Source organism: Tenrec ecaudatus, chromosome 10 (assembly GCF_050624435.1).
Source record: "Tenrec ecaudatus isolate mTenEca1 chromosome 10, mTenEca1.hap1, whole genome shotgun sequence".
Classification (NCBI taxonomy): Eukaryota; Metazoa; Chordata; class Mammalia; order Afrosoricida; family Tenrecidae; genus Tenrec; species Tenrec ecaudatus.
Window position 1 is genome coordinate 153,848,022 of NC_134539.1, and position 26,176 is coordinate 153,874,197.

Consider the following 26,176-nt stretch of genomic DNA (forward strand, 5'->3'; position numbering starts at 1 on the left):
GGAGAGACGCAGGACCGTGACTGGTGACAAAGGCACGAGTCCAGCTCCCAAGGAATTCACACTCAACTTGGGGGGTGGGGGATAAAAGTACCCCAATAAAACGGTGACCGAGAGCAGGCAAATGTCAACTTGCACGAGAACGTGGTGAGTAGGCGGGATCTTCTTTTCCCCCGGGACCGGCCCCTGAGAGGCAGTGAGGAGGGGGCACTGACTGTGTGCACAGCTCATCAGGCTGTGACCTCTGTGCTCCTGCTGCTCGGTTACGGGACATGCCTGCCCTCTCCAGGTGACCAGCGCCGGTGGTAAGGGATGATCACGTTTCCCAACGCTTAGCACAGAGTCCAGCACACATGCATTAAATGCTTTTGGACTAAATGAGAGTCTTAAGCACATGTAAGATTTTACCAACCCTAAAATGAGCTGATTCCAGGAACCCAAGTGGAAGGCAAATTTTGAGAATGATGAGGGCAACAAATGTATAAGGGTGCTTTACTCAATTGATGCATATATGGATTGTGATAAGAGCTGTATGAGCTCCTAATAAAATGATTTATTTTAAAAAACACACACAATAAAAGATTTCACTAACCCTTAAATCAAATTAGGACCCGTGGGGGTGCATTGGCTAGAGTGCTCAGCTGGGAACCAAAAGGTAGTTCAAGCCCACTGGCCACTCAGTAGGAGAAAGAGGTGGCAGTCTACTTCGGTTAAGGTCCACAGCTTTGGGAAATCAAGGGGCTGTCCAGTGAGGTCCCTATGAGCCGGGCATCTCACAGGCTACTAACAGGAGGAACTACTACTCTGGGTTCAGTCTATGAACCAGATTTTCTCCCTCAATCCCTGCGAGTGGGAATCCCCACCGACCTCTTTACCTAAGGGTCAAGCAGAATGAGCCAGCACGACTTCTCTGGCACTTTGGGTGCACGTGCCCCGACCAAGAGTAGGAGTCTGAACCAAGAGCCAGTGTCCACGCCATGGCTGCGTGCCGTCGGCTCCACGCAGGATGGCCCCCGAGGGCGGAGCAGAGCTGTCCCAAGGGGTTTCCTAGACTGTAATCTTGACAGGAACAGATCACCAATCTTTCACCCAGAGTCCCCAGGGGCTCACCCAGCCTTCTGGACAGCACCGAAAAGCTTAACCACGATCCCACCAGGCTCCTTCCACACGAGGCGGCTTCCAGTGTGTATAGAAACAATGGAATGAAGAGAGAATGGAATTTTCCCACACACTTTTTAAAGTTCCTTGTATACCGTTTTATACTGCAAATTTTTTTTAGAAAAACAAAGATATGAACTAAAGACTCATGGGGACAAAATTGTTAACCCTACAAAATGTGTCCCGTGACTCATGTACGGGGGGGGGGGGGGGGGGGGAGAATAAACGCCGGTGCTTCGGGGCGAAGAGGAGAAAGTCTGGTTTACGGAGCCTTTTTACAGACACGGAGCTTTCAGCCAAGAGACACGACGGACGCTGTGCACACAGTATGCCCACGCGAGCGACAAAGCTCACAGAGCGAAAAGGAAGTTACTACTTGGCAGACACTCGGGAAGAACTCTGTGGATCCCACGACCTAAAAGTGGGAGAACAGAACATATAACAAGCCCATGAGTCTTCTGGGGAGGAGAGTGGCCAGGAGGCCCCAGCTGCAATGGGCTTGAGCTGTCACATGATCATGATGGTGGTGACCCCTCGGGGGGCTGGTCACATACAACCGTGACATTCTGGACCATTGTCTGTGTTTTTATGGAAAAAAAAATCTGAAAGAATAATGTCAAAATGTTCATGGTGCTTGCTTAGGCACAATGGGCTGGCTCTTTCCTTGTCTTGTTACCTGGTGGCATACTACTCATTTAGGAACTTCCAGGAGTCCTGCTCACCGGGGTTACAAGTCAGCTTCCACGGGGGAGGGCATGACGGAGACGGGACTAGAGGCCAGTCCACTTCTGTAAAAGAGAGATGTCTTGGGAACCACCCAGCCCTACAGGGTCTCCCAGCAGTGAGTTTGGTCACCATACATTTTTAAAAGGCAGTCCCTCACCCCAGAATGCAAAGGGGAAATATGCAACTAAAAAGCTTTCCCCCAAGAGCTGGCTAAGAGATTTCTGGCAGATGGAGTACAGGGCCTCGGCTGTGACAGAAGGCAGCCTCAGAGCCTCCCTAGGCTGCCAGCATCTCACATCGGCGCTAGCATCTGGACTAGAGCAGTGACTGGGAGCGACTGGTCTAGGGCCTCGGCCTCGCCCAGCTTGAGGACAACAACACGGACACTCACGCTCACTAGCAACGGTCAGTCTGGGGGCCACGTAAAGAAAAGCCCGGAAACGCTCTCCAAAAATCAGCAAGTTAATCGCTCATTAAGCAACTGCTGTCCCCAACCTAGTGGGCACTACACTGTAGCACAGTGGTCAGGTGCTAACCCAGAGCAATAAACAAAACACCACCCGCTGCTAGTGTTCTCCAACGAGAAAGAACATCCAGCACAACTGGCGACGTTGTTGGGCAACTGAGGCGACCTCGCCAGAGGATCCCATAGTATGACACCATTTGGTCAGACACACAGAGAACGCGTTCCTTTGGCCTCTCGCCCAGTCTTTGCCACCTTCCCATGTCTCTGGCTATGTCGGAGACCCTCTACTCCCTCACCTCCGCCTACTCCCATCAGGTTGCCGTCCTCGTCGCTCCCTACAAGCCGTCATCAATGATGGCGAGATTAAAAACATATTCCCATTCACAGCAAAATAGACACCGAGGTGGAAATCCACTCAAAGTGTCCAGGGCTTGTAGGCTGGAAACTAAAAACCGATGATGCAAACAAAACCCAAGATCCAAATCAATGGAGACAGTAGAGTTAGTGGATTGGAAGACTCAACATGGTAAAAAGGTCTATTCTCCCCCAAATGACAGGCAAATCTTGTGGGATTCTTATCCAAATGTCATGTAGATTTGTTGTTGATATCGACAAGATTACTCTAACATTTATACAGAAAGACGAAGGCAGTCAAATAGCTAAAGCCATTATGAAAGAAGAAGAGGGAGGAAGAACCTGGCCTACCTGATTTCAAGGCAGTGTTGCGTCTGGTGTGCACAGGGTCACTGCGTGTGGGAACCGGAGGCACCTGACATAATCACGTACCTAGTTACAGTGACCAAGACTGTGAGGGACAGGCAGAGATCAGGGAACGGAACTGAGAGCCCAGATACAGATTTATTGTGGCCACACACCTGTGTGACTGATTTTTAACAAAGGTGTAACAATATGGAAGACACACTTTCAAAAAGCAGTGCTGTTAGAATAATCACGACAAACATTGGTTAAGAAAATGAATCTCAAACTGAAACACGTTTTAGACAAAAGTTAACTCAAAATGGATCACAGACTTCGACGGAAAACAAAACCCCCATAGAAGTAGGATTGTGCCTTTTCAGACTGGAATACACTTTCAGGATCCATGAAAGGATGATCAGTCGAAGTTAAGAACCTTGCCCTGTGAAAGACCCCGTGGGAAAGATGACAAGATAGGCTGGAGAGGGGAGAACTTTTGTCAGACCAGGTAAGTGACGCAGGCTGCATAAAGCACTCTCAAAACCCAACAACGCCAATCCCCAACCACCCCAATGGACAATGAGCAAAGGGCAGGAAGGGGCGTTTCCACAGAAAGGATTCACAGGTGGCAGATAAACACATGAAATCAAGATGCCCAGCACCTCCTGCCATGCGGCCTCCAGGTGCTGTTCCGCGGTTCCAGCACAGCGTAACTCTATGACCACAGGACCACACACGGCTGGGCCCCGCCCCTCGTCACAGGTGTTGTCGAGTCGGAGCCCCCTGCGACACCCACTGTGCCGATCCACCCCCTGAAACGATGCCCCTTTCTTGCCACCTGTTTCTCCAACCAAGATGTCCATCTCCAGGGACTGAGCCCCCCGGTAAACGTGTCCAGAGTATTTGAGGCAGAAAGGTCTAGCCATTAAACGAATGAGGGGGCACCGCAGAGCTCTTAGAATGGAGGAAAGGCCATGTGCTGGCAAGGACGCAGCAAAACTGGTGAGAAGCGGACGTCAGCCATAACAACCCAGCCACACAAATGATGACGAGCAAACCGGTGAGTAGGTGCGAGGGATTCATCAGACGGGTGAGAAGGGGCTGTTGTGTTGTCAGGTGCCATCAAGTGGGTTCTGAGCCTCAGCGCCTGATGCACAACAGAAAGAAACGCTGCCTGGTCCTGCGCCACCTTCCCAAGAATACGGCTACACGCGAGGTCCACACGAGGCCCTTTGCAATGAAGGAATGTTCTGGTCTCTCCGCACCCAGAAGAAAGGCGACTGAAGAAATCAGGAGGCCATGCGTTCCAATGGACTAACAGACACATGAACATCAACCTCCACAAGACTGAGACCCGAGGAACTCCATGGTGCCCGGCCAGCACCACCCACTGCTCTGAAAGGGGTCACATTAGAAGGTCCTGGACAGCGTGGGAGAAAAAGGCGGAACAAAAGTCCAAACCCTAAAAGAAGCCAGGTTTCCTGACCGGAGAGAGATTGAGAACCCTGAGACTGTGTGTGGCCCTTAGTAACTCTTCCGGTCTGAACTGAGCTTACTCCTCCACTGGTTCAATCTCCAGCCCAACAGGAGACAGGTCAACCAGGGGAACTAAGGAGATATGGAATCCCTGCCTGAGCAGCCGTTTGAGATCCAAAGAGCAGCCATTTGCCCAAGGACAAAGTTCAGAAGGCTTAGGAAAGGAGGAGAGATGGAAACCGAAAACACAGGGAGGAAATGGGGTAGGTGAAGCTTCCCGGTGGGGCTGGTAATCACTGACTGTGAACCATGGATGGTTGAATGAAAAAATGATCGGTTCTACAAACCATCACCCAATGCACAAGAAAGAGGGTTTTTTCCCTTCAGAATATGGAATCTCTGTTATCATCTCTTACAACTGCATGTGACTCTGATTATCTCAAGAAAATTAATTTTAAAAATCCCTCATTACTGAGCTCTGTTACCAAAACCGTCTTTCTGGCTTATGAAGTGGTCGCTCAAAAGGTTCTACAAACCAAATACTTTATCCTTCTTGGAATATTTCTCCTCCTGGCTTCTGCTTACCTTTCTAGCGGCTTTTTCTAAATTCTTTTTGTCAGCTGAGCAAGGTGGACAAGAAAAGACACCTCACCCCAGCCCCTGAGATAAACTCATCCACCCTTTGGCCTTAAATACCCCCAGCATGCCCATGGTGGCTACATTTAGGCCCTGAGCCCTGACTTCTCCACTGAAATCCACTCTCGCATTTTCCAGTCTCTGTGCCATCCCCAGTTGGACGGAGAGGGACACCTCAAACTAAACAGATCCTAAACAGAACCATCAGCGGTGTCCCCTCCAGCAGCTTCCAATGCCTGCTCTTTTCTCCTTCCCATAAATAGCATGATCATCCAAGTTTAGGCTCAGCTCAAGGTCCAGCCCATCAACTGTAGTGAGAAACTGATTAAGTCACATGATAAAATCCTCCAAAGCATGATGGCAACAGATGTACAAATGTGCTTGACACATGGATGGATGGCTGGATTGTGATGAGTTGTATGAGCCCCCAGTCAAATAATTGGGAAAAAAATCCTCCAAAGCAATCCCCCAAACTAGAGGATACTCACTTCTTCACTTGACCCCTAACCTCACTTCTTCTTTACCTGATGTCCAATCCATCAATAACAAACCCTAACAAACCGAAAAACTCAACTAACGCCCCAAAAGCCGATAGCAACCTACCAAGCCCTGTGGGTTTCCGACACTAGGATTTACGGGAGGGGGAGGCAGGGAGCAAAAATGAGGACCTGATGCCAAAGGCTTAAAGTAGAGAGCCAATGTTTTGAGAATGATGAGGGAAATCAATGTACAGATGTGCTTTACACAATTGATGTATATATGGATTGTGATAAGAGTTGTATGAGCCCCTAATAAAATGATTTTTAAAAAAGGCTTGCTTTATGGGAGCAGCAAGGCTCATCTTTCTCCTGAAGAAGAGCGGTGTTCTGAAATGCTAACCTTGAGGTTCCAAGCCCAAAGTCATAACCTCCCACCAGGACTCCAAACAAGCTCGGATAACTCTACTCTAAAATACCTCAAATCCTCTACTTCTGACGAGCTCTACTGTGTGCCTCCGTGCCCAAGCCCCCCAGCATCTCCCGTGGGCTGAATATGCCTCTTACGCAGGCTACCTTTCATTTTGCCCTTTTCAATGTGACCTACCTACAGGAGCCAGAACAACCTCTTGTAAAAATCATCTATCGGACAAACTGTCTACAAGCACCATGGCCTCGTTTGCCCGGAGACCAGGACTAGACTGGCACCCAGCTACCCTAACAGTTCTAATCGGGTCATCAAGAGCCACTCGCTAGGAGAAAAATGTGGAACTGTACCTCAAATTTCTTTAAAAAATAAAATCAAACAAGACCCAGAAATCCTCCTGGAGTATTTGGGGCTGGGGTGCTCTCTAAGGTTATCACCCTAAAACACTCACAAACCTTGACCCACAACTAGCCCTGAGGTCACCTGGTAGCCAAATAACAAGCTGGCTCCAAAATCAATGCCCATCACCTCACGTGGTGGGCTCCTGTTCAAACTCACCTTCACAAGGTTCAGAGAAATCGGAATGAACAGGAAACGCAACTGTCCACGAGCTTTGTGAAAGCCCCGCACTGGAGACCAAAGGGTCAACAAGGACTTGAAAACAAAGATGAGAGTGCACAGGGCATGGAGACAGATGGACGGACACAGAACGGGAGCAACAGGGGGAGACCATGAGAAAGCAACTTCGCGATTTCCTCATGTGGCTTATTCCCTACAGTGTGTAGGAGTCCCTGAGGGGCATACACAACTAAGCACTTGGCTGCTAAGTGAAAGGTGGGCGGTTTGAACCCACCCAGAGGGGCCTTAAAAGACCTGGCACTTACCTCCAAATGTCCCGGTCTTCAAAGCCCTCGGCGTGCATGGGCTTGCTCGCCACGAGGCTGAGTCAGCTTGGAAACAACTGCTTTGGCTGCTTGGTTCAGTGCCTAGACTACTGACTGCCACTTAACCTAAACCAAGCCCACTGCTGTGAAGTCGATTCTGACTCATAGCAGATGCACACAGGGCTCCCGAGACTAAATCTACAGGAGCAGACAGGCTCACCTTTGACCTGCCGAGTGGCTGGTGGGTTTACCTGCTGAGCTTGTGGTTAGCTACCCAACATAACCCACTGCCCCACCAGGGCTCCTTCGTCTGGCACTGCAGCCAGACTCACTGCCACTGAGTCTGTTCTGACTCAGAGTGACCCTTCAGGGTCCTGTGTGTCCCCGAGACTGTCACTCCTTAAGGGCTTAGAAAGCCTAATAGTCTGATATTTAGTACTCATTAAATACTTTCAACTGAATGAGTGGATAATGAGAATCTGAGATGTGGTATCCTGGAAGTTTGTTTTTTAAATCAGGTCCCCATGCCTATAATACTTACCTTGTAGAAATGGTTGGCTGTTCATTATCAAAGTACTGAATTATATTACACATCAGGCATCCCTCCTACTGTTTAGATTCATATTAAATGTGTTTTCCAACTTAAAGGCTCTTAGATACCTCTTACATGTTTAAAATACTGAAAAGCATTGACTTTAACCGAAAGGCCCCAATATGGCTAAGTTGAAAACGATGACCATATGGCCTGCTGTTTCCGGCCAGGCCTCCAAATGACCTTCAACATAGTGAGGTAAAATGCAGAACCCGGCTCGCCCTTTCATTCATTATGAAAATGCTCATTTAAAAATGAACTATCTTACACAGGACTATTGGGAGGACTCGCTGTAAATTCGGCGCTCTTACTCCCCGAGTACCTTTCCTGGTAAGCTGAGTAAGTGAGGTATTACCAGACCGCACACCACGGCCGAGTAGGGTACTAACCTGTACCTCTGGAAATCGCCGTGCCGTAAGCCATGCTGCTGCTGGGACTCCTTAACGATCTGAAGAACTGGAGCCGAGATTAAGGAAGAACTAACAACAGGACGACTCCTAGTGCTCTGACACATGCTTCCCTGAGTTTACATTCCTATCAACCTACAGCACGTTGAATGTCTGTCTCTGCCACGCGTTGGCACATCTGCTGCAAAATGTAAGCATTTCCAACTGGTAATAGGACAGAGCTAAGCACATATGAACTGTCACTACCTGTTCTATTGTCAGGTTACATAAAAAATTTTTTAAAAAGGATCACTGGCCACCTGAAACCCAGCAGCTGAAAGAAAACAGATGGATTCAAAAGCTGCGGTAACCAAGGCGGACACATTGACTTAACCCTGGGCCCCACGTGTTCTGGCTCACGCCATTTCAGCTTATAAGTGACGTGGACTACGTCTACTTGCACAACCTTCAACTGCCAAGCAACTTTCCTTAACAGCTGTGCAGCTGCGGGGCACTGCGGCTGGCACGTCAGGCCAGCTAAAACTGCTGAAGAATATTCCGCTGAAGTTTTTTTCCCTGCCCACACTCTGCTCCTTCAGGTGATTTCTGAACCTGAAAGCAGGCCGGTGATCTTTGTCTCCGTTTTCAGTTATTTCTCAACGCTTCTCCACAGATTCATTTCTGAACCGTGAGTGGCCAAGGGGCTATTCGGAGAATTGGGATGGAGATGCACAGCTGCTGGCACAATCCAGGCATTTGGGCATCCAAGGGGAACCATCCCACCCATTCAAACGGGAAACCGAAGAGTTAATGAGTGCAGAAAATCGCCTCCATCTGCTATTCATTTCAGTAAGGGGCAAGCGAGTGCCACGGGCACAGGCTGGTACACACGCCTGAGGAAACCAGAAGCCTGATTCTCCCAGCTCTGCTGTGCCACTTCTGACATAACCTCCCTCCACGCCATTAGTCTCTAAATAATGGACGCTACCCCAAGAGGCAACCAGCGTCCCCGCAGAGCAATCTTGGCCTCCCCGTACTCAACATGTGTAAAGTCCAGCACCCGGCCCACGACAGGTGTCGGGCAGGAGGGTTGCGTGGAAACCTCCAGGCCGCAGTACTGCCCCGCAGGAGCTCGGCGGTGTGCCAGTGTCGTCCCGCCACAAGCCCTCCAACGGAGCAAGCCGGACACCTGCCCAGTGTCCCTGTGCCGCCCGAAGAGGTGGATCTGCCTCGAAGGCAGACCCTGCGCCGCAGACAGAGAAGCTGCAGCCTGCCCGGGACCGGCCGGGTCCCGCCACCTCTCCCGCCCCCGGCCGCCAGAACGACACGTAGTCACAGCGAGCTAGGCCCGATTCCTTTAGGATACTCTCCAAACTCAGGCTATCCCCAAATTCCTTGTTTGCCTTCGACCCGGCGGAAGGCCGTTCGTTTTCTTTATTCTCCTCTCCGCCGGCACCGCGTCCACCCCCGCCGCCGCCGCCGCTACCGCCGCCGCCAGGGACCTGTTTCTCAGCAGCCATCTTGCCCGGCGCCGCAGAGCAGGGCGGGATAGAGGAGGCGGGACCACGAGGGCTCGGGAGAGCGGGCCCCGCCCGCGGGGGCCGACGGGATAGCGGCGGATCGGCGCCCGCCCGGGGACGGCGCCGCGACGTGCAGTGCGCCTGCGCGGGACTCCCCGCCGGCCGGAAGTCGCGTTCGGCGAGAGCTCGCTGCCGCGGAGGCGTGGCGGCTGCGGAGAGCTTCGGGAGCTCCCCTCAGGCTGAGGATCCCGGAGATGGACCCCCGCCTCGTGCATCCCAGCTCACGTTCTGCCCCGAGGGCGGGTCGCGAGCGTCGCGGAGGGCTGAAACTCCTGGGGGACGCGATAGGGAGGGAGGGCGCCCCCCCTTACCCTACCGGAGCACGCACACCCCGCCGGTGAGCCAACAGAGGCCAGAGCAGTTGGTGGCGTCCTCGCCCCTTCCCGGCGTGGGGAATTCCTCAGGCTGCTTTGTACGTCTCCGGACCGGCGTTCGAATCTTCTGCAAAGCCCACCGAAGCCCGGACTCCAGAACCAAGGCCAAAACAAAACTCACGCCGCCTGGTTGTCAATTCCACTCATAGGACAGGGTAGAACCGCCCCTACGGGCTACTGAAATGGAAGCCTCGTCCTTCGCCTGTGCAGCGGCTGGTGACCATGAGGTTGGCAGCCCAGTCACTGTACCACCAGGGCTCCTGGTGGCTCCAGCTTGGCTAGTATTGATTATGAGCGCGGGACAGTAACTTCATCTCCCTCACAATCTGATCTCGCCCCTGGGAAGTTCTGATAACCAATTAAAACAGTTGTAGATTGTTTATAATTATTTTAAAATAATTCATTTGGGGAGACTGGCAAGCCCCAAATCCATGGGTCTGACGCTCTCCCTGCGCTGTTGCAGGAGCTGTCAGATCTGGGGTCTCAGGGCAGGCTGCTGGCTCATGTTCCAAGAACGAGAGGCCAAGAGGTGATACAATATTGAGAGAAGCCTTTTTTGTTATTTCAGTTAGGTAATTTCGATAAATCATTTCATTGGGGGCTCTTACATTTCTTATAAAAATCCATACATCAATTGTATTAAGCACATTTGTGCATATGTTGCCATCAACATTTCCAACTTGAGCTCTTGGTATCAGCTCCTCCTTTTCCCCTCCCCACCCCCCTCGTGAATTCTTGATAATTTATCAATTATTTTTCTTTTCATATTTTACACCATCTGCTGTCTCCTTTCATGCATGTTTCTGTTGTTCACCCCACTACCACCCACAATCAATTCTCCCCCCACCTTTCCCCTACCCTCATGGAGTCGCTACTCACATTATTGGTCCTGAGGGGTTTATCTGTCGTGGATTCTGTGTGTTGAGAGCTCTTATCTGTACCATTGTACATGCTCTGGTCTAGCTGGTTTTGTAAGATAGACTGGGGTCATGATAGTGTGGGGGAGGAAGCACTAGAAGAATGTACTGCACCGTGACTGGCTCATCCTTTCCTTGTGACCCTTCTGTGAGGGGATGTCCAATTGTGTACAGATGGGCTTTGGGTCTCCATTCTGATCCCCCTTGTCTGCATAGAAATGGTGGTTTTGTGTCTTCTGATGCCTGATACCTGATCCCATTGACACCTTGTGATTCCACAGGTTGGTGTGTTTCTTCCATGTGAGCTTTGTTGCTTCCCAGCTAGATGGCTGCTCATTTAACTTCAAGCCTTTAAGACCCCATACAATATATCTTGTAATAGCCAGGCACAATCAGCTTTCTTCACCACATTAGTTTATGCACCCTTTTTGTCTTCAGCGATCATGTTGGGAAGGTGAGCATCACAGAATGCCAGGTTATTAAAACACGTGATCTTGCGTTGAGGGAGGGCTTGAGAAGATGTCCAATGTCTGTCTGCTACCTTTATACTTAACCTATAGCTATATGTGCATAGATGTAGAGCCCTGTCATTGTATATTAATATGTTTACATAGCCACATGCATATGTTTACACCTCTATAAATGTCTTTTGCCTCCGAGTTCTATTCTCTATTTCCTTTTACTTTCCTCCTGTCATATTCGACCTTCATTCAGCTCTCTGTACTTCCTCTCGGTTACATTGCACTTGATCAAACCTCACCAGGTCCCTGCCATCGATTTTAGATCACTTGTTCCCTTGTCTCTGGATTTGTTGGCTCCCCACTCCTTTTTCTCCCCTGTCCCCCTAGAACTATCAGTCCTGTTAATGTTTTCTCCTCAGGATTGTTTAAACTGCTTATCTTATATAGACATGAAAGAAAATGGCCTATCAATAGTTCCAGGTCTGTCTGCTGACCTTATGAATGCTTTCTGACCAGGTCTAATGCAGTGCCAAGCCCTGCCCACTGAGTCTGAAGTCCACTTTTAGAGAATTCCTTGGGGACTTTGTTGCCCTCCCTTCATGTTACACCCTGATGTGTGTGTGGAGAGGTGGGTGGGTGTCAGTCTAGGCACAATTCCCGCACTGTGTGTCTGGTGCTGCCCCCCAGAGTGCTGTAGGTCAGTAAGGGGATGTCGTGTCTCATGGTGAGGCCGATCCTTCGGTGCTCTCTGTGCATTGGCTGCTCCGAGCAGGAATGTCCTGGAAGCTTTGTAGGCCAGGATACTGTTTTCTCTCTCTCTCTCTCTCTCTCTCTCTCTCTCTCTCTCTCTCTCTCTCTCTCTCTCGGTTTGCTCCGGTGTGATCTGGGCAGACTTGCCACGCTCCCCAGGCTGTATCTTCAGTGCTGTCCTCTGTAGTCCATTTGGCTGGGGAGGGGGTCGACATACAGGAGAGCTTTGCCAGAGCATCCATGTATGTTGGATGCAGGCCACACCCCCAAGGAAATGCCCCTCTGGACTCTACGCATTGCTCACATCAGATAACAAAATGGAAGGTGTGTCGCATCTGCCACACCACTGAAAATCACGGCTAGCCAAGTCGACGCAGGACCATCACAGAGCCCATAGGGCAGAGCAGACCTGTCCCAGACACTTTCCAAGGTGGTCATCTTTATGGAAGCCCACTGTCCCCTCTTTCTCCCATGAAGCGGCCTGTGGGCTGGAACTGCCAAACTAGCCACTTACCCCAATGCACTACTAGGGCTCTGTCCTGCCCTGTTGTTTTAATAAAGCAGGTCTCCCAGTGCCCAGTACTGACGAATGACGGCACCGAACAGCAAGAACCTATCAGTACCCCAAAGCCTGTTGCTGACTCCTGGGGATACCCTGTGTCACAGAGTAGAATTGCTTCTTAAGGTTGGTTGTCAGGGAAGTAGATCTCTCTGACACGACTGGGTGTGGTCAAGTAACCAACATTTAGGTTAGTCCAACACAAACCTTTCATGCCGCCCAAACTCACTGCCATTGAGTCCACTCGGATGCAAAGCACTTTTCTTGTTATCTAGGGACCTGTCTATCCAATGGAATATTATTCAGCAATAAAAAAGGGGCAACATTCTGATACATGTTACAACGTGGATGAAACCTGAAAACATGTTATGTGAAACAAACCAGAACACACACACACAAAATGTGTGATTCTGCTCTATGAATGTCAAGAATAGGCAAAACTATGAAGACAGTAAATAGACTGGGACTGGGGAGCCAATGGGAGCAGAAAGACAATAGCTAAGAATCGGGGGTTATTTCAGGGGGAACAAAACTGATTGTGTTAAAGTTAACACAGCTCTGATTATACAAATCTCACTATCATCAAGTCGATGGAGACTCAGCGACTACAGGATGGTAGAACTGCCGTGGGTTTCTATAATTCTACAAGAATAGAAGCCTCCTCTTCCTCCTGCCGGTTGTACTAAGCAGCGTGGAATTGTACAGTTTAACGGGTGAGTTGTGTGGTATGTGGTGTAAATTACATCTCAATAAAGCTGTTACCAAAAAAATGTATCATACTCATCTGCGATGCACAAACCCCTGCAATGATGCCTTCTATTCTGATGACAAGTCACAGGCCTCCGTCTAAGGTGCAGCGACTGGTCTCTCCCCGTCGGAGGAGAGAAAAATAAAATTGACAACTCGCGGAAACAATTAGCCCAGTGGACTAATAGACAACATAAACAACAGGCCTCCATGATTCTGACACTGGCTCCCACTACCTACTGCCCGGAAAGGGATCTAATTAGAAGTTCCTAGATAGAGTGGCCACCACTTGTCTCTCCATTTGTCATACCGTGATGACAAGTCACTGGAATTGTCAAATGCCAGCAGGGTCCCCCAATGTAAGCAGGTCTCAGCGGAGCTTCCAGACTAAGAACAGACTACAAAGAAGGAATAGGCTGTCCACGGCAGAGGAATTAACAACTGAAAACTTTATGGAGAGCATGCAAACATGGGTACTGAAACCTTCCTGAATAGAGGCAGGACATTGTCAGAGATAGTGCTGGAAGTTGGGCCTCTCAGGCAGGAAGGCGCTTGAGAGATGACTGGGGAAGAGCTGCCTTCTCAAAGTGGAGTTCATCACAATGACACGGATGGAGAAAAGCCTTTGGGACCTTCATTTGCTGATGGGGCACAACTGAAAGGGAAAAGAAACAGCTGCAAACTTCTATTAGCAATTGGAAGCTGGAATGTATGAAATATGAATCTAGGAAAATTGGAAGTTGAACCCATAAAGATCGACATCTTAGGCATTAGTAAGCTGGAATGGACTGACATTGGCTATTTTAAATGGGAAAATCTTATGGTTGACTATGCTGGGAATGACAGATTCAAGAGGAATAATGTCCCATTTCAAGATCTTGGAGTACAATGCTGTGTTAGTCTCGGTTGAATAGAGAAATTCATAGACACTTAAATGAGTGTAAGAGAGAATTTAATATCAAAGAGCAATTGGACATTAAGAAAACATTCCAGACCAAGTCCATAAGTCCGATATTACCCCATATGTCGATATTAGTCCATAAAGTCCTCTTTAGACTCACACAGCACATGCATGACGCCAAATGCGGGAAGATCACAGGCCTGTGGGTGGAAAGTCTTGTGGATCCAGTGGCAGTGGAAGCATTTCAGTGCCGACATGAGTCTTCACGTGGTGCCTCCAGCTCCAGGGCTCTGGCTACCATTAGCGTAGCTCCATGTGGCTTGTCAACAGGAATGTCTCACAGAGAGTGAGTGTATCTGGCCTCCAGCGAGCTATTTATCTCCGTGGCGCCTCCAAATGAGGTCATCAAGCCGCGACCTGATTGACAGGCTAGACTCACAAATTGACGCCAGATTACATATGTGACTACCATAAATGCCGTCTGCAATAGGATAGTATCTATCCATATACAAAGAAATCCAGTCGTTACAACTATTATTCAACTGGATGCGTCAATCAGTAAAGCTAATGATACAATAACGGAAGAATTTGTCTTCAGTCTGAAATTGATCAAACATGCGATCAAGATTAATTGGTAATTATTGGTGACTGGAAGGCAAAAGTTGGAACAAAGAGTAAGAAACAGTCATTGGAAAATATGATCTTGGTGATGGAAACAAAGCCCGAGATCAAATGGTAGAATTTTGCAAGACCAAGAAATTCTTCATCATAAATTCTTTTTTTCCCAACCAACACAAAAGGCTTCTTCAGATGGAATACACAGAGTCAAATTGACTACATCTGTGGAAAGAGACCATGGAGAAGGTCAGTGTCAGCAACTAAAACAAAGTCAGGGGCCGACTATGGAACAGACCATCAATTCAGTATGCAACTATTCAACATGCAAGTTCAGGTTGCAGCTGAAGAAAATTAAAACAAGTCCACGCGAGCCAAAACAGGATCTTGAGTATGTCCCACCTGAATTTTAAGAACATATCAAGAAAAAACATCAAGAAGAGATTTAAACTCATTGAACATTGATGACAGAAGACCTGATGAGCTATGGAATGACATTATACATGGAGAAAGCAAAAGATCATTAAAAAGACAGGAAAGAAATAGACGATTAGTGGGCGAGTCAGAAGAGACTCTGAAACTTGCTCTTAATCATGGAGTAGCGAAGGCAGATGGAAGAAACGGTGAAGTCAAAGAGTTGAACGGAACATTTCATAGAGCGGCTCAAGAAGACAGTCACAATGAAACGTGCAAAGACCTAGAGTTAGACAGTCAGACGGAAAGCATGCGCTCAGTAGATCTTAAAGGGAAAGAACTAATGAAAAAATGCAAACCTCGAATTTCAATATTGAAAGATGCTAAAATAATGAAGGCGAGGGGGGAGGGAGCACTAGAACTGATTGTGATTGCACAATTCATTTTCAAGGTGATTTGACCGTCGGGGAGGGGGATGCTCTAAAACTGATGTATGTGGTCCTGATTGTACAATTCTCCTTGATGTGATTCAACTACAGAATTGTGTAATATGTAAATTGTGTGCCAATAAAACTTGGGGGGAATAAAACCTCCACGAGCAAAACATTGAAGACGCAAGAAGGATCCAAAGAGATGGAAAGAATACACAGTCTCGGTACCAGAGAATTGGTTGACATGCAACCATTTCAAGGGGTAGCTTGTGATCACGAACTAATTGTACCCAAAGAGGAAGTCCAAGCTACACCGAAGGCATTAGCCAAAAACCCGGATCCAGGAATTGACACAAGAGCAATTGGAATGTTTCAACAAGCCGATGAAGCGCTCACTCATCGATGCCAAGAGATCTGGAAGACAGACACCTGACCAACTGACTGGAAGAGAACTGTATTTGTGCCCATTCCAGAGCAAGGTGACCTAACAGAACGCTCAATTTATAGAACAGTATCATTAATACGACATGCTGAAGATCCTCCAACACTGGTGGCAGCAGTACATCGACAGAGCTTCCAGCGGTGCAGGCTGGATTCAGATGAGGATGGGGAGCAAGGGACATCCTCACTGATGTCAGATGACTCTTGACCGAAAGCAGAGAATGCCAGTTTCATTGACTATGCAAAGGCATCCGACTATGTGGACCGTAACAAACTATGGGTGTCCTTGAGAAGAACGGCAATTCCAGAACACTTCATTGTGTTCCTGTGGACCTTGTGCATGGATCAAGAGGCAATTGTGTGATCAGAACGAGGGGATACTGCATAGTATGAAGAGAGGAAAGATGTCCATCAGGCTGTGTCCTCTCACCATTCTTATTTGATAATCCAAGGGGCTGGGTTTTGTGGGTCTGGTGTTTTTCTATGAGAGAGTGGACCCATCAGCATAAATTTAAACTGCTAGAAGGTGGCATCTTGTGCTTTTTGACTGCCTTTAAAGGACACTTTGGTGAGTCTAGTGGATACAGGACCATATCCGCTACCATGATTTATGCAATCTGATTGCTGAGCAAATAACCAGCAAAGCTCATTAAACAAAGAACGCAGCAGCAGGTCTGGAGGAAGGCATTTTAACACCCTTCACTCTGCAGATGACACAACCTTGCTTGCAGCCTTCAGTGTGGATGACAACTCAAGGTAGAGGCAACAAAAGTCCTCCCAGCTGGATCAATAAGCAATATCATGATAAACTGTGGGGGGAATGAAGTTGCCAGGGATTTCTCCTTGCTCAGATCCACAATCAATGGATGTTCATGGAAGCAGCAGTCAAGAGATCAAAGGACGCATTGCCTTGGTAAATCTGCTGCACAAGCTCTCTTTAAAGTAGTGAGGGATGTTTCTTTGAGGCCTAAAGTGCACCTGTCCAAGCTCATGGTATTTGCAATGGCCTCAGATGCATGTGAAAGTTAAGAATGTGTGCATTTGAGCGATGTTGTTGGCAAAGAACACTGAAAGTACTGTGGACTGCCAAAAGAACCACCGCATCCGTCTTGGAAGACATCCAGCCAGAATGCTCTTTAGAAGCAAGGATGGGAAGACTTGGTCTCACGTCCTTTGGACATGTTATCAGGAGCAACCTGTCCCTGGAAAAGGACATCATGTTTGATAAAGTCGAGGTGCAGCAAAAAAGAGGCAGACGTTTGAGAAGATGGATGGACACTATGGCTGCAGCCATGGGCTCAAGCGTAAGAACAAGTATGAGGCTGGTGAAGCACCAGGTGGTATTTTGTTTTGTTGTACACAGGGTCGCTCTGAGTTGGAACCAACAGGTAGACTAGGGGGAAAATGTGGAGCAAGTTTCAAAATCATAGAATAGATCAAGCTTAGCAGCTAATCCACAGAGAAGACCATATGGTCGGCCCCACTATGAGACACGACATCCCTCACTGACCCACAGCCCTACAGGGGACAACACTGGAGACAGTGTGGGAATTTCGCCTGATCCGATCCCACCACACCAAGGCAAAACGCTAAGGGCGTGCAACAGAACAGCAAGGGGAACAGAGTAACGAAGTCCCCAGGAAATATCAAAAATAGACTTTGGGGCCAGGGCTTGGCACCCCATCAGACTCAACTGGAAACCACTCCTAAAGGTCGACCAACAGTCCTTGAACTAAGAAGGAAAAAAAAAAAAAAAGATCAGGCCAGCAGACAGAGACTGGTGAATCCCCTGAGACTAGGACCCTCAGTCAACCTTCAGGTGTGGAACGGAACTCACCCAGATGGCTCGGCTCAGTTTTCAGCCAAAGCAGAGGCAGGTCTGTGAGGGGAGCCATAACGCCAGCAGGACAAAGAGCCACGTGAGAGCCAAAGGCTGCGCCGGCCACAGACACAGTTCAGGAGGGTTGGGAAAGAAGAGAAATGGACAAGGGAAACAAGGCCAACAGCCTTGCCAATTACAGCCTAGTGCGTAAGCAAGATGTCCCCCAGGGATTAGTGGTACTCCGTTCAGACACTGGACCTGGCAGCCTCCTGCCCGTGATTGGCAGGGCAGGGGGCGAATGCATTTCCCTACCAAGGGGTGTGAGCACCAGGCCACGTGAGGGCTGAGTAGTTGTGGAAGGAGAAAAAACACGTTTCATGGACTAGGACGCCCGGGCAGGGGCAGCGGAGCCCAGGCGACGCTTTTCAGATCCCTAGAAACAGCAATGCTCGGGTGTCACACATCTTGTGTGCCTCAGTGCCACAATGGTTAGGCACTCAGTGTCCAAGTTTATCAGTCCCCAGAGGAAAAGCACCAGCCATGGGCCCCTGTGAAGAGAACCAGCCGTGGCCTCCCACAGAGCAGCACTAAGCTGTCGTCCTTACCAGAGCTGACCGCCAGGTCTTTTCTTCCGCAGAGCCACCAGTGGGTTTCAGCGCTTAACCGCTAGCCAGCTGGGGTCCCTCCTGGAAGGAGGACAGCCCGGGGAGCACCATCGGGTAGTTCTACTCTGTCCTATAGGGTCTCTAGGACTTGGGGTCCCCTCGAGGACACACAGCGACACTCAAACGCAGAAACGAACGCTGTGTCTCCATGCAGCCTGGACGCCCCCTTCCTGACCATCCAGGACCTGTGCTCCGCAGTCTGCGTTTCTGTTCTGTCTTTCTCCCAGTTTCCCCCTCTGTCGAGCTCTGGACAACAGGGTCAGGACAAAGGGAAGAGGAGGATTCTCACAGATTCTAGCTCTTGGTTTTGGAAGTCCCTCCCCCCCGCCTCGCCCCAACACACACACTCTTACCAGAGCCTTCGGGGAAAAGCCAGCAGCCATGCTCACTGCCATCGTGTCCAGCTCAGCCGGTTGGTTTCTGAGGCTGACTTTCTACAGGAGTAGAAAGCCTCATCTTTCTGCTGCAGAACAGCTGGTCCTTTCTAAGGCACTACTCTCCCCCCCCACCCGCCCCCAGGCATCCCCACAGAGGGAGGTGCCACAGGCAACAGGCCCAGGGCAGGGGCCAGCCCTGACACACAGTGGATGCTCCCTAAGTGTCTAGTGCATGGGAATGGAGAGCAAAAAAGCAATCCGTGTGGGGCGGAGGAGGTGGGTGGGGTTGGTGAGGAGGGAGAGGAAGCTAAGCCAGTTTCCTCTGGTGACACCTGGACCAGCACCTGGTCCCAGAGAGAAGTGGAGAGTGGTGGAGCAAATTCCAGGGAGTGATCCAGTGCCCCTTCTCCCTGCCTGCCCCTTATTACACACACACACACACTCACTCCTTCCAAGGAAGGCAGCTCACAGGCCACGCTGCAGGCCCAGGACAATCCCACCCCGGCTGGCTCCTCCCCCTAGCCCCTCCACCCACCCTCCTCTCTGCGCCTGGCCTGCTGGCTCTGGCCAGGCGCCTGGCCCAGCAGCTTGTGCTTGTGGAGACTCAGACAGGCCGGGAGCCCAGGGCCGCGCTCTGCAGCGGCACCATGAACAGCTCGGGCGCCCCAGGCGTCCAGGATGCCAGTGAGGCGGGCAGCAGCTGGCAGCCTGAGACGGTGGTGGTGCCCGCACTCTTCGCGCTCATCTTCCTGGTGGGCACCGTGGGCAATGCGCTGGTGCTGGCCGTGCTGCTTCGCGGTGGCCAGGCGGTCAGCACCACCAACCTGTTCATCCTCAACCTGGGCGTGGCCGACCTGTGCTTCGTCGTGTGCTGCGTGCCCTTCCAGGCCACCGTCTACACCCTGGACAGCTGGGTGTTTGGCTCTCTGCTCTGCAGGGCCGTGCACTTCCTCATCTTCCTCACCATGTACGCCAGCAGCTTCACGCTGGCCGCCGTCTCCCTGGACAGGTGAGCGGAGGTCTGCAGAACAGTGGGGCCTGGGCGACAGCCAAGGAGTGTGGAGCAGGAGGGGCGGCTAAGAAAGCAGAGGGACCTGGAGGAAGTGAACGGAAGTGGGCGTCCAGAGAAAGAGGTTAAAATGGGGCTTGGGGACAGCCCAGGAGGTCCCCAGTACAGAGCGTTCCCACCTGCTTCCTCAGGCTGTAAGCTGGGGTGGGTGGGAGGCCTACTGACACAGTGGTTGAGTGCCCAGGTGCTGACCTGAAGGTTGTGCGGCGGAACCCACTTGGCAGGGGAAAGAAGTGGCCAGTAGATTTCTTACAAGATTTACAGCCTTGGAAACCCCGTGGGCAGTGCTGCCCTGCCTTATAGGGGCACTATGAGTCAGAAATCACTGAATGGTAGCGGGGACAGGATGTTGAAAGGAGAGGTTGACTGCGCCCCATGAACAGAAAAGGGGGCCGAATTGGCCAGTGCTGTGCCCAGAGTCCAGCCAGTGGTTGTGCGGGAGAAGCCAGCCGAGGGATTTCCACTAGGAACCTCAATCTGGTCACTGCAAGCAGCCTGCTCTGGCCTCCACTGCCAAACTTGAGTCTCTCGCCAAAGCCCGAGGGCTGGGGGAGAGGGCTCCAGACCCGACTCAAGGACATGGAGAAGAGTCAGGCCAGTGGGCCCTGGGGTAATCCTTCTCCAGCCAGAGCAGAGGCATACTTTCTACAGAGCTCTGGCTCTAGGAGCTTGGATGAAAGGGAAATCCAGGGCCCACTCCGGTATCCTCCCCACCTCTCCTTCTCCATCCACTCTTCCTCCAGATCTCGGAGTGTGGGGTGAGGTGGGGAGAGCACGGTGAAGTGAGGATACACATTCCTTGCTCCCAAGGTCCACTTGAGCACGCAGTGGGTTCTGGGTGCGCTGCTGGGGCCCACCGAGCAATGGCTTCCCTCTGGAATGCCTCTCCCTGTCCCTTGCCAAGCCGCACCTCCAGGCGACCTGCTAGATCTGCAGGGGACTGGCCCAGCCTCCCGCTCCGCCCCTGAAGCCCCAAAGCCGGGGTGTCCCCACCCTACCCCCTCTGGCTTCAAGTGGCCTCCTTGGTGAAATGTGCCTGCGGAGGAGCAGAGGATTCTGCCCTCTCCTGCAGCCCAGTGCCTCAATCTTCACCTGGCTGACGGTTTATGCTCCGTGTGTGTGTGTGTGTGTATGTGTGCTGTGTAGCCATGAACTGAAGACCGTCCTGGAGAGCAGGTTGGGACCTGAGGTGCAGCGGGTCCCTGGCCCGCCTGCGCCAAAGCCCTTGCTCAGCCAACATCTTCCTCCCGGCTTGACTTACAGGTACCTGGCCATCCGCTACCCGCTGCACTCGCGCGAGCTGCGCACGCCCCGAAACGCGCTGGTGGCCATCGGGCTCATCTGGGGGCTGTCGCTGATCTTCGCCGGGCCCTATCTGAGCTACTATCGCCAGTCACGATTGGCCAACCTGACCGTCTGCCACCCGGCGTGGAGCGCGCCCCGCAGGCGCGCCTTGGACCTCTGCACCTTCGTCTTCAGCTACCTGCTGCCGGTGCTGGTGCTCGGCCTGACCTACGCGCGCACCCTGTGCCACCTTTGGCGTGCCGTGGACGCGGTGTCCGCCGGCTCGGGCGCCCGGCGCGCCAGGCGCAGAGTGACGCGCATGATCGTCCTCGTAGCGGCGCTCTTCTGCCTCTGCTGGATGCCCCACCACGCGCTCATCCTCTGCGTCTGGTTCGGCCGCTTCCCGCTCACGCGCGCCACCTACGCGCTGCGCATCTTCTCGCACCTGGTCTCCTACGCCAACTCCTGCGTCAACCCCATCGTTTATGCGCTCGTCTCCAGGCACTTCCGCAAGGGCTTCCGCCAGACCTGCGCGGGCCTGCTGCGCCGCGCCCCCCGCAGCACCTCCGACCGCGCCCCTGGCCCCTACAGCTGCAGCGTGCTGGAGTCCACCGACGTGACCCACGTGAGCGAGGCGGCCCTGCCCCTCGCCCAGGCGATTTCCAGGGGCCTGGTCTCCAGCCCTGGCCCCTGGCGGGACCCGAAGGATCCCAGTGTTGTCTTAACAGTTAAGGGACCTGAGGAGCTTGCCGGGGAGGTGGGGGGACTTGGGGGCTAATGGGAGTTTTGCCTGCTAATAAAACGCTCAAACCTTTCTTGCTGGTGCCTGTATGCGTCACTGCCTTGAAATCTTGGGAAGCAGCCTCTGGGATTTCACAGGGGATTTCGATGGTGGGCGTAGGGGGTGGGGCTCCCTTGAAGGCAGCAAAACCGCTGGTGCTGGGGAGTGTGGCACGTGGCGTTTAGCACGCGCTCAATGAAGTCGCTCCTCATTTCCTTAGTCCTCACCTGCTTCCTGTTCGCTGGGACGCTTTCCTTGGAGTATTGGAGCCCCACCAGCCTGGGGGGTGGGCAGATTGTTTCTTTCATTTGGGGCCAGTCTAAGAAAACCTTTCCCCTGCCCAAAGCGCTCGCTCCGCAGCAGCTTCCAGGCACTGCTGGTCTAGGGCTGCCAGTGCACAGCCGTGCTCAGGAGGCGGGCCTCTTCCTGCCTCGCGCATTTGCCCCACATGAAAACCGTGCAGGCCGTTGTCCTTTTTCTTTGTAGTCATTTTATTGGGAGCTCTTACAGCTCCTAAAACAAGCCATGCATCAGTCAGTTGTATCAAGCACATTTGTACATATGTTACAAGCATCCTTTTCAAAACCTTTTCTTTCTACTTGAGCCCTTGGTATCAGCTCCTTGGTTTTTCAACCCTCTCCCTCCCCCAGGTCAATGTTTAAGGAGAGAGGGAGACTGGAACTTGCTGCAGTCACCAGGCACAGAGCAATGTGGCTCACCTACCTTGGCGACTGCCAGCAACTGAGAAACTGGGCTGAGGCACCTAGTCCTGGCTGAAGGGACCCAGTGGGGGAGGTGGAGGTGGAGGGGGTCCTGCACTTGGATGTGAGCAGGTCCCAGGTGGTGGAAACAGAGCGGGACAGAGACAAGGAAACCAGAGCAGGTGCAGGAGAGGTGGGGCGGTGCTGGGCTTTGTCTTTGGGTGTTTGCTGAACGAAGGTGGGGGTAGGATGTCAAGTTCAAGGCTCCAGGGTCTCTGCACACGTCAGCTGCCTCCCACAGCCCTGTCTACTCACCAACCCACTGCCCAGAAGAGACTGGGGGAAGAGGCCATCGCTTACACCCAGCTGTCGTTGCCAGTTTGTGGGTGCAGCCTTGGATATGGCCCAGTGGCCCCTGCCCCATCGGGTTTTCCTGGGGCTGCAAGTGGCTGGGCTGTTGGTTCAGGGACTCGGCCCCCACGTGCCTGCAGCCAGCGGATGGAGAGCAGAGGTCAGAGCTTCGGGTGCTGGGTTCCCAGGTGAGCGCCCCCTCCATCCCGCGGCCTGGCCCGTCTTCCTGGACCTGGAATCGCCCGGGGCCGCCCAGGAATCTCTCCAGATTCCACGAAATGGGAGTGCACCCCTGCTGGTGACTGTGGAGGTGTTCGTGTCCAACGTCTTCAACGTGGTGAGTGTGCAGCGGCTGGAGCATGCAGGCCCAAGACAGAGCTGGGGTGGGTGCCGACCCGTCACCTCCTCTAGGCGCAGTACCCACCCCTGATGTGACCCACTGCCACCCTCTCCTAGGACATCCTGCGGTACACCGTGTCCTCTGTGCTGCTGCTTCGGATGGTGAGCGCCCATGGGGTAGGGGCGGGAGGCACCTCACTGCCTTCGGAGGGTGGCTCCAGGGCGTACCTGCCTAGGGCGGTTGCCTCAAGGTGCCCTGTGTCCCCAGTCCTGGCTGGACCCCCGCCTGGCCTGGAACGAGACTGCGCACCCGCGGCGCGCGTTCACGCTACCCTGGGACTCAATCTGGACACCGGGACTCACCATCCAGGAGGCGTAAGTCAGGAGAGGGCACTGGCCCCTCTTCTTCCTTGTCCCCAATCACTCATGGGCCACCGCAACCCCACGGTGCAGGTGCTCTCTCCTCTCCGCGAACCCGCTGACGGCGAGGCTTGCGCCTCTGCCCACAGGCTCTGGGTAGACTGGCGGGACCAGAGCCCGCGAGCGCGCGTGGCCCCGGACGGCAATGTAGAGCTCTACCTGGCCCTGACCACGGAGACCAACTGCGACTTCGAGCTCCTGCGGTTTCCCCGAGACCTGAGCGACTGCAGCCTCAGCTTCTACGCGCTAAGCAACTCTGGTGCCCATGGGGGACCAGGGGAGGGAAGGGGAGCCTGGGGCCGCCCGAGATTTAGGACGCGGGCAAATCCTAGGGAGAACTCAACCTCCACCTTCCGCCCCACGAAATAGCCCGCTTCTCCCTGCACACGTGGTTCTGTGGAGGCTCCACAGCCTCGGATCCCACCTGGCCTCTTCCTCCGCCACCCCCAGCCTTGACCCTCCACCGGGCTGATAGGTAGGAAAGGCGGCTAGCTAAGGGCTCAGGCTGCTGCGCCCTCTCCTGGAAACGTCGCGAAGGTGCAGCTGCCCATTGACCATCCCACAGCTTGACAGGGAAGTCCCACCCATGGTGGAGGGCCACAAATAGCGACATCCAGGCGTGAGGTGCTGTCCCGATGTCTGTGTCCACCCCTCAGTGAGGCGATGAATGCGCTTATTCGAACAATGTGGGTTCGCCTGGGAATCTGATAAGGCCCTTTGCCCAGCTGTAGGCAAAACAAGATCAGGGAAGGCCGCCTGGTTCCAGCTCCATTTGTGTTTCCCATGCCTGCAGCTTGTGGGCGTTCCCATCACCCAGGACTCCAGTCTGCCCTTGCCCCAGCCCCCAAGAGCCGCCTGGGGCAGAGGGAGCTCTTCTAAACTGCACCCCGTCCCTCCCCCCACCCAGTGATGGAGCTGGAGTTCCATGCTCAAGCAGTCAACGAGGTCGTGAGTGTTAAACGGGAATATGTCCTTCAGGACTTGAAGATTCAAATCCCACCCCAGCAGCTGGTGCCTTGCTTCCGGGTGACAGTGAGTGGGGAGGAGGCTGATGGGGTGAGGGAGGGCGGGGGGGGGGGGGCCTGCACAGGCCACCACTTCCTCCACCTGCCTTCCAGCTGAGCCTGCAGAACACAGCGCTGAAGGCCGTCCTCTCTCTGCTGGTCCCTGGGGAGGCGCTGCTGCTGGCTGACGTGTGTGGGGGCCTGCTGCCCCTCTCGGCTGCTGAGCGCCTGGGCTATAAGATGACCCTGCTACTGGGTTACTTGGTCTTCCACTCGTCCCTGGTGCAGGCACTGCCCAGCTCCTCATCCTGCAACCCACTGCTCAGTAAGCCCCGAGTGCAGGCAGCTCCCCAAACCCGCTGCTCCCGGGCCCAGCGGCTGGGCCCTGACCTCCTCCTCCTTGCCCCCAGTCTACTACTTCACAGTCCTGCTGCTGCTGCTGATTCTCAGTACCATGGAAACTGTGCTGCTGGCCGGACTGTGGGCCCACGATAGCCGGGGGGCCAGGGGTGGCCCCAGCCCTGCCCCGAGGGGAGGGGAACACAGAGATCATGGGGGCTCAGGGCCTCCTCAAGGTCAAGGTAGGGCGTGGCTTGGGGCTGGGGTCCTAAATGAGATCAGAGAACAGGCTGGGCAGGATGGTGTGGGCAGCCTGAGCACTGAGGGACTTGGGGTCACCAGCTTGGGTTGAGAGGTCCCTGCATGCATGCTGGCCTTCCCGAGGGAGAATGGGGTCTCCCCCAGATTCCTCCATGCTGTGGGGAGCCTTGGGGCAAGTGGGGGCTCCTCCACGAAGGTTGGTTCAGAAGGGGCCTGTCATTCAGTTAGTGATCCAAGAGCGCTCCAGTGGAGCCGTGGGGTGCACTGGTTATAAGGTGCCCCCTATCCAGGCTGTCTTATCCAAGGGAGCCGGGAAAGTCAGTGCTGTCCCCTCTCTCTAGCAGGAGCCCCCCGAGAAGGGAGAGGAGGAGGAGGAGGAAAGGGGCCAGGGCGCAGCCGGGCTGAAGTTGCCGACAGCATCTTCTTCCGGGTGTACGTGGTCGGGGTGGTGTGCAGCCAGGCCCTCTTTGCTGGCATCTGGATGTGGGTGGTATGCAAGTCAGACCCTGCCCCTGGTAAGGCTGCGCCCCACGGCGGGCAGCCCCGGCTGTAACCGTGAGGGCCTCAGGGTCGACAGGCTCTCCTCCTCTCCTCCCTGACCCCAGCACCCCAGCCTCCCTTCTGTCAGCACCCCAGCATCGGGGCTAATAAAC

The 26,176-nt window shown here is 52.8% G+C and overlaps 3 protein-coding genes across 3 annotated transcripts in view; 2 read left to right on the top strand and 1 right to left on the bottom strand.

Moving 5' to 3' along the window:
• The window catches only part of SRP68 (signal recognition particle 68), a 32,105-nt gene extending 22,633 nt beyond the window's left edge, over positions 1-9,472 (bottom strand). Inside the window, exons 1-2 of the mRNA XM_075562242.1 lie at positions 9,287-9,472; positions 7,924-7,990 (exon numbers count right to left, since the gene is read on the bottom strand). Of these exons, the coding sequence (XP_075418357.1) occupies positions 7,924-7,990; positions 9,287-9,440 (221 nt within the window). The 5' untranslated portion in view covers positions 9,441-9,472. The remainder of the gene's footprint in view (positions 1-7,923; positions 7,991-9,286) is intronic.
• Positions 9,473-19,621: 10,149 nt separating this feature from the next.
• On the top strand, positions 19,622-22,105 carry GALR2 (galanin receptor 2). The gene is made up of 2 exons (XM_075559696.1): positions 19,622-19,983; positions 21,307-22,105. Exons 1-2 carry the CDS (start codon positions 19,622-19,624, stop codon positions 22,103-22,105), a joined length of 1,161 nt encoding a protein of 386 aa, XP_075415811.1.
• Positions 22,106-23,209: 1,104 nt separating this feature from the next.
• ZACN (zinc activated ion channel) lies at positions 23,210-26,115 on the top strand. Its single transcript, XM_075559697.1, has 9 exons — positions 23,210-23,497; positions 23,617-23,661; positions 23,768-23,874; positions 24,009-24,178; positions 24,827-24,951; positions 25,038-25,248; positions 25,334-25,504; positions 25,761-25,769; positions 25,895-26,115. The coding sequence occupies exons 1-9, from the start codon at positions 23,210-23,212 to the stop codon at positions 26,074-26,076; spliced, it is 1,308 nt and encodes a 435-aa protein (XP_075415812.1). The 3' UTR covers positions 26,077-26,115.
• Positions 26,116-26,176: the final 61 nt, after the last annotated feature.

Coding starts and splice junctions, on each gene's coding strand:
- GALR2 (XM_075559696.1), top strand. CDS start 19,622: ATGAACAGCTCGGGCGCCCCAGGCGTCCAGGATGCCAGTGAGGCGGGC. Junction 19,984..21,306: donor GCCGCCGTCTCCCTGGACAG/GTGAGCGGAGGT, acceptor CTTGACTTACAG/GTACCTGGCCATCCGCTACC.
- ZACN (XM_075559697.1), top strand. CDS start 23,210: ATGGCCCAGTGGCCCCTGCCCCATCGGGTTTTCCTGGGGCTGCAAGTG. Junction 24,952..25,037: donor TGCCTTGCTTCCGGGTGACA/GTGAGTGGGGAG, acceptor CCTGCCTTCCAG/CTGAGCCTGCAGAACACAGC. Junction 25,249..25,333: donor ATCCTGCAACCCACTGCTCA/GTAAGCCCCGAG, acceptor CCTTGCCCCCAG/TCTACTACTTCACAGTCCTG.